Here is a 5,032-nt window from a genome sequence, read left to right as displayed (position 1 = left end):
TTGTATACTTGTATGCACATGTAATATATATATTGGAAATATTTCTACGTGAAATGTAATTATATGATTACTTTGATTTTTTTTTCTTTTTTTTTTCTAATTGTTTAACTGCAGAGAAAAATGCAATTTTGTATACTTACTTTTGTATACTGCACATGTTATATATATTGGAAATATTTCTACGTGAAATGTAATTATATGATTACTTTGATTTTTTTTTCTTTTTTTTTTCTAATTGTTTAACTGCAGAGAAAAATGCAATTTTGTATACTTACTTTTGTATACTGCACATGTTATATATATTGGAAATATTTCTACGTGAAATGTAATTATGTGATTTTTTCCTTTTTTTTTTCTAATCTTTTAATTGCAGAGATAAGTGCAATTTTATACTTATACTTATGCACATGTAATATATATTGGAAATATTTCTATGTGAAATGTAATTATACGATTATTTTAATTTTTTTTTCTTTTTTTTTTTCTAATTGTTTAACTGCAGAGATAAGTGCAATTTTGTATACTTACTTTTGTATACTGCACATGTTATATATATTGGAAATATTTCTACGTGAAATGTAATTATGTGATTTTTTCCTTTTTTTTTTCTAATCTTTTAATTGCAGAGATAAGTGCAATTTTGTATACTTACTTTTGTATACTGCACATGTTATATATATTGGAAATATTTCTACGTGAAATATAATTATGTAATTATTTTGATATATTATTTTGATTTTTTTCCTTTTTTTTTCTAATCTTTTAATTGCAGAGATAAGTGCAATTTTGTATACTTATGCACATATAATATATAATATATATATTGGAAATATTTCTATAATTATATTTCTCTGAAATATAATTATGTGATTACTTTGATTTTTTTTTCTTTTTTTTTCTAATCGTTTAACTGTAGAGATAAGTGCAATTTTATATATTTATGCACATGTAATATATATATATTGGAAATATTTCTACGTAATTATGCGAGTACTTTGATATATTAGTTTGATTTTTTTCTTTCTCTTTCTTTCTTTTTTTTTTTTTCTTTTATACTTCAAGATCTTTACGTTAAAATTGTAAACGAGTTGTATCGATGCAACGTGTAATCACTTAATTGTTTATGTACTTTGAACTTGCGCCTGAAATTACCACCAATTGAAATTCGTGTGTAAATATTAGCGATCAAGTGCGCTACCATAACACCATAACTTATTGAACAAATACAGGATAATGGATTGAATTACCTCAAGTTGGTGAAACAACAAGCTCAAGAACTTATGGCCTCACGTTAGAAGCAAACATTATTGTTGTGTAGATTATACACCAATCTTCCGTCACACGTTAAATTAATTTTGTATTGATTAGTTTGTTACACGATAACGTTAAACGTGATATTATTGTTAATCGAGCAGTTCAACCAATTCCTTAAAAAAAAAGTTTTCATCAAAGTTTCTTCCTGATTGGAAAAATTAATTCGTTCATCGTATTCGATAAAAAATTCTTATATATAACAATCTCTCCTTAAAAATATAATAAAAATATCTATATAACCTTCTCTCACAAGTCAACAGAAAACAAAGAACAATATGTCAATATCTCGCATTACATCTCACAAATTTTAATTCCACTTTAATTCGATGAAAAAAAAGTTCATAAAATACTTAATCATTTCTATTTACACAACTCTCGTCTACTGAAACATCGATAGCAGATATTTAAAAAAATAATATAACAATAATACAGGCAATATGACGATTTCGAGGGGGGAAGAAAAAAAATAGTGGGAATCCAAGTCGATTCGGTAGCTCATCGAGGGGTTTTCCTTCATCGTCACAGCTGGACGCCAACCAAGCCAGGAATCGATAGTTTCCAGTTGCCAAAAGTTCGATACCACCGTTGTATTACCACCCACCCCATCCTCATCTCCGTTACCACCGACTTGATGCCTCCCCCCTCGCGTGTACTGGCAGAGGGGGAGGGGTCGAGCACCCTATCTACCACCACCCACCTTCACGAAATAAAGTAGGTGCATATAGGTGGCCGGTCCTCATTGCACGTAGACAAACGCGGCTCCCGTCTGAAAGTTTATGGGTTCGAGGTTCGGCTCGAGGAGGATGGAGTCCATAGGTCGTTTTAGAGTCTGCGCTCGTTTTCCAAACTTTCGAATTCCGGATGGAACTTTCTGGGATCTGGCCGGGCCGGAATCGGCCACGGTATTCAATCGAGGAATTGAAGTTGGAGGGCGGAAAGAAGGAAGGAAGGAAGGAAGGAAGGAAGGGAGATATTTTCGTTGACTTTAAGAGGGATTTAAAAAAAAAAAAAGAAAAGAAAAGGAGGGAGAAAGGAAATTTGTAAGATTATTTATCCCCCTTAATCGATGTCGAGGAGGACGAAAAATTTCGTGTTCGTTGATCGTGAATTTTGTAATTATATAATTGCGTGTTTTATTATTGCAGGATGTTGTTTCGTAACGTTCTACACGAGGAAAGCTGCCCTGGACGCCCAAAATGCTTTGCACAACGTGAAAACCTTCAACGGGGTAAGTTGAGAGAAGTTTATTTCATCCTATAAAATGATAAAATAGATTAATTAGTTTTAGTAAATTTTATCGATTTAATTTTTGTCACGAAGGGGTGAAGAAAGGGGTGATAATTTCTATTTACATTTGATACGTTTATTTATTATTTTTGATGATTATAATAATATTATTATTATTGTTGTTGTTATTATTACCCCCCTCCCCATTACTAGGTTACTAGAGGATTAAATTGTGAATAAATCATGCATAATAATTTCAAATTTAACATGTATGACAGTATATACGCATTATTTCATAATTAGGTTAATTAACTGTTCCTCTGTAAATTATTGATGTCGATAGAGTATCAATATTTAATAGAATTAATTCGATAAGAAATTATTATTAAAAATATAAAAGTGTGGGGGGAAAAAATATATTACATTGAATTAGAAATAAAATTAATAGGATGTATTATTTAAATTTACAACTTCTTTATAACATTATTAATATTTAAGGTAAATTATTTATTTTTGACACAACTCTAGACAAAGATTGCATATTTTTCTCCAATATAATATTTTCCAATAATTAAATTTTCCACGGTATATATAATTACCGAAATGAAACAAAAGATAGAATTATCCCGTTGCGACTCCAATATTTTTTGATAATCTGATTTCCCACATGCGCGAAAATATTGGCGTGTGTCGTACTCGCATCAATCAATGGCGTACATTCGTACACCCAAGCGAATAATGAACGCTTACCTAGATAATTATCCGAGTACCGGTGATTCGCATAATCAAGATATTGACCGAATAATGAATATTAATAGGGCTGATTGTTGAAATAAATTACTCAAATCTGTATAACCAGTTGATCAATCCTTTGACTGTATCGTCGAACGCTTCATCGTCCAACTATCATCACATGTCAGACAGATCCTCGTTGTTCCTATCCGGCCAATTTATTTCGAGTATGATTACAATTCGTTTCAATTTTTCCATCGAGATTGAATTGATCGATTAAAAGTTCCAAATCTTCTTTTAAATTTTGATTTAATAAAAAGATAGATAATTATATAATTTCGAAGCAAACTTTTCAATTTCAAATTCTCTCTGTTATCGCCTATAATTTCTATTTATATTTATTTCCTTCACTCCCATCGAATCATCACGAAAATCCACCTCCAATCCATTAACGAATCAATTCCCAATCGACGACGTGAATTATTACGATCTTCCGATTATTCCCCCATTACCTCGAAGAATCCTCATCTGGGGCCGTGATTAATCGCTCTTCGAGCACGGATGATAGGTGTGACGCAATCTCGCGACACTTGACCCCGTTTCCACCCATTCGAATCGGTTCTTGTAACACGGAATCGAATGCGAGATAAGAGGAGGAATAGGAGAGAGAGAGAGAAAAAAGAAAAGAAAAGAAAAAAAAAAGGAACATCGATGAAAATATTTTTTCCAACGGTTTGCATAAGCATCGTCGATTGTAGCGGCCGATGGTATCGTTGGAAGTGCAGCCGTACGATAATTACGGTCTCCCCGCGAACTTTCGATGCAATTACGAGACGTCATTACGAGCATTTAACCCACCGATCCCTTCCACGCCCCGTCTACGCCCGTAGTTGCGCGCATTTATGCTTGAATTTACGAGAATAATTATCATCGATCGAGGCACAGACACAGTACGTTCCTCCTCCGAGGAGAGGAACAAAGAACGAACGAATTTCGGTGGAGTTATTGATCAGTGAATTTGATAATTAAATGGGAGAAGGAGGGTATTGGGTAAACATCAGACGTGTTTCGGAGAGTGGAAAATGCGAACGTACGTTTTATTCGGGTAATATCATGATATTAAACTTATTCGTTGCAAACGAAGCTACTCTACTTGAATAAACAAAATATATCCGTTATAGTTGAGATTAAAAGACGAAATTTTTGATAAAAAGCAAACTTTCGTAATAAAGTATTTATAAAAATAATGCTAAACTATTCTTTCATTTCCAACAATAATATATCTATAAAACAAAATCACTAATATTTCACAAATATATATATACATTAATATTTATTATATACTATTAATTATATAATTTTAACTGATATGCCACTACACGTTAACATTAAAACTTCGACCGTTTAAAAATACCATCTATCCGCCACCAATGAGAAAAAGAAAAAAAGAAGTAAGTAAGTTGATCAGTCGAGGAGGAACGTAACGAGGCGACGTAGTATCCATGATCGTCGCACGGCGGCGACACTGTCCTGGTAGTAGGCTACAATCTAGGGAATATTTATCGTCGTACAAATTATACCCTGGGGCTTTTAACGGCATACGTACGGATTGCCCGGCTAGCATATTGGAGACGAACGACACGTGCGGTTTTCCCTGTCTCTCGCTCCTCCCTCGTTGCGATTCTATTCTCTTTCTCTCTCTCTCTCCCTCTCTCCCCCATCTCTCTGCATCTGCAACTTGGTCAAATTAGGCTTCGTA

At 32.9% G+C, this 5,032-nt stretch overlaps 1 protein-coding gene across 1 annotated transcript in view; it reads left to right on the top strand.

The window, feature by feature from the left end:
* The window catches only part of LOC102677099 (CUGBP Elav-like family member 2), a 197,121-nt gene that overhangs the window by 71,795 nt on the left and 120,294 nt on the right, over positions 1-5,032 (top strand). Inside the window, exon 4 of the mRNA XM_031509662.1 lies at positions 2,460-2,542. Coding sequence (XP_031365522.1) covers positions 2,460-2,542 — 83 coding nt within the window. The remainder of the gene's footprint in view (positions 1-2,459; positions 2,543-5,032) is intronic.

Source organism: Apis dorsata, unplaced genomic scaffold, assembly GCF_000469605.1.
Source record: "Apis dorsata unplaced genomic scaffold, Apis dorsata 1.3 scaffold_168, whole genome shotgun sequence".
NCBI classification, from domain to species: Eukaryota; Metazoa; Arthropoda; class Insecta; order Hymenoptera; family Apidae; genus Apis; species Apis dorsata.
Note: the sequence above shows the minus strand (reverse complement) of the source record. Positions and strands in the feature narration are given on the sequence as shown.